The sequence below is a fragment of the Saprolegnia diclina genome (assembly GCF_000281045.1).
Source record: "Saprolegnia diclina VS20 unplaced genomic scaffold supercont1.9, whole genome shotgun sequence".
Taxonomy (NCBI): Eukaryota; Oomycota; class Saprolegniomycetes; order Saprolegniales; family Saprolegniaceae; genus Saprolegnia; species Saprolegnia diclina.
In genome coordinates, this window is record NW_008246076.1 from 854,650 (window position 1) to 855,303 (window position 654).

Sequence of the window (654 nt, forward strand, 5' to 3'; positions counted from 1 at the left end):
TCGTAGAGCACATCTTGCTGAAAGCAGACGCCGAGATGCTGACGGATGCGCGTCATGTCGTGGTCGCCGCAGACGCGCAGTGTGCCGTCCGTTGGTGCAAGGACGCCCGAGAGCATGGAGAGCGTCGTGGTCTTGCCAGCACCGTTGGCGCCCAGTAGCCCAAAAATCTCGCCTTCGGGAATCGAGAGCGAGACGTTCTGCACCGCGACCTTGTCATCGTCATAGACCTTGGTGACGTTATCGAGGTCGACGACCAGCGCGTCATCGCTTGCAGCCTCGATCACGGGCATGGGTAACTCGTCTTGGTTAGCCGGGACGGGCAAGTCGAGGGGACCCAAAACTCAGCGTGGAAGGTGAAACGCCAGCGCGACTGCACCCCAATCGACTTGGGCAAAACGCAGTCCAGATACGCGCCAAGGATGGCGTAGACGACTGCATGCAGGAGCAGCGTCAGCCACGGCAGCGCGAGGTGCGAGAACGCCACGTCGCGGAGGTTGCCGTCGGCGCCAAGCCCGAGCGCTGTCGTCATCGCATTATAAAACACAAGCGGTGACGTCAGCGGTCCAAGAAGCGTCCAGAGATCGCTCGAGAGGCCTGTGCGCTGCGCAATGAGCGGGCTGCACCACCCGAGGAAGAGCAGCGGCGCAATTCCTA

At 61.8% G+C, this 654-nt stretch overlaps 1 protein-coding gene across 1 annotated transcript; it reads right to left on the minus strand.

Annotated features, from left to right (window-relative positions):
• Positions 1-189: 189 nt before the first annotated feature.
• Positions 190-607, minus strand: SDRG_03954 (hypothetical protein). The gene has a single exon (XM_008609603.1). It carries the CDS (start codon positions 527-529, stop codon positions 281-283), a length of 249 nt encoding a protein of 82 aa, XP_008607825.1. The 5' UTR covers positions 530-607; the 3' UTR covers positions 190-280.
• Between the last annotated feature and the right edge of the window lie 47 nt (positions 608-654).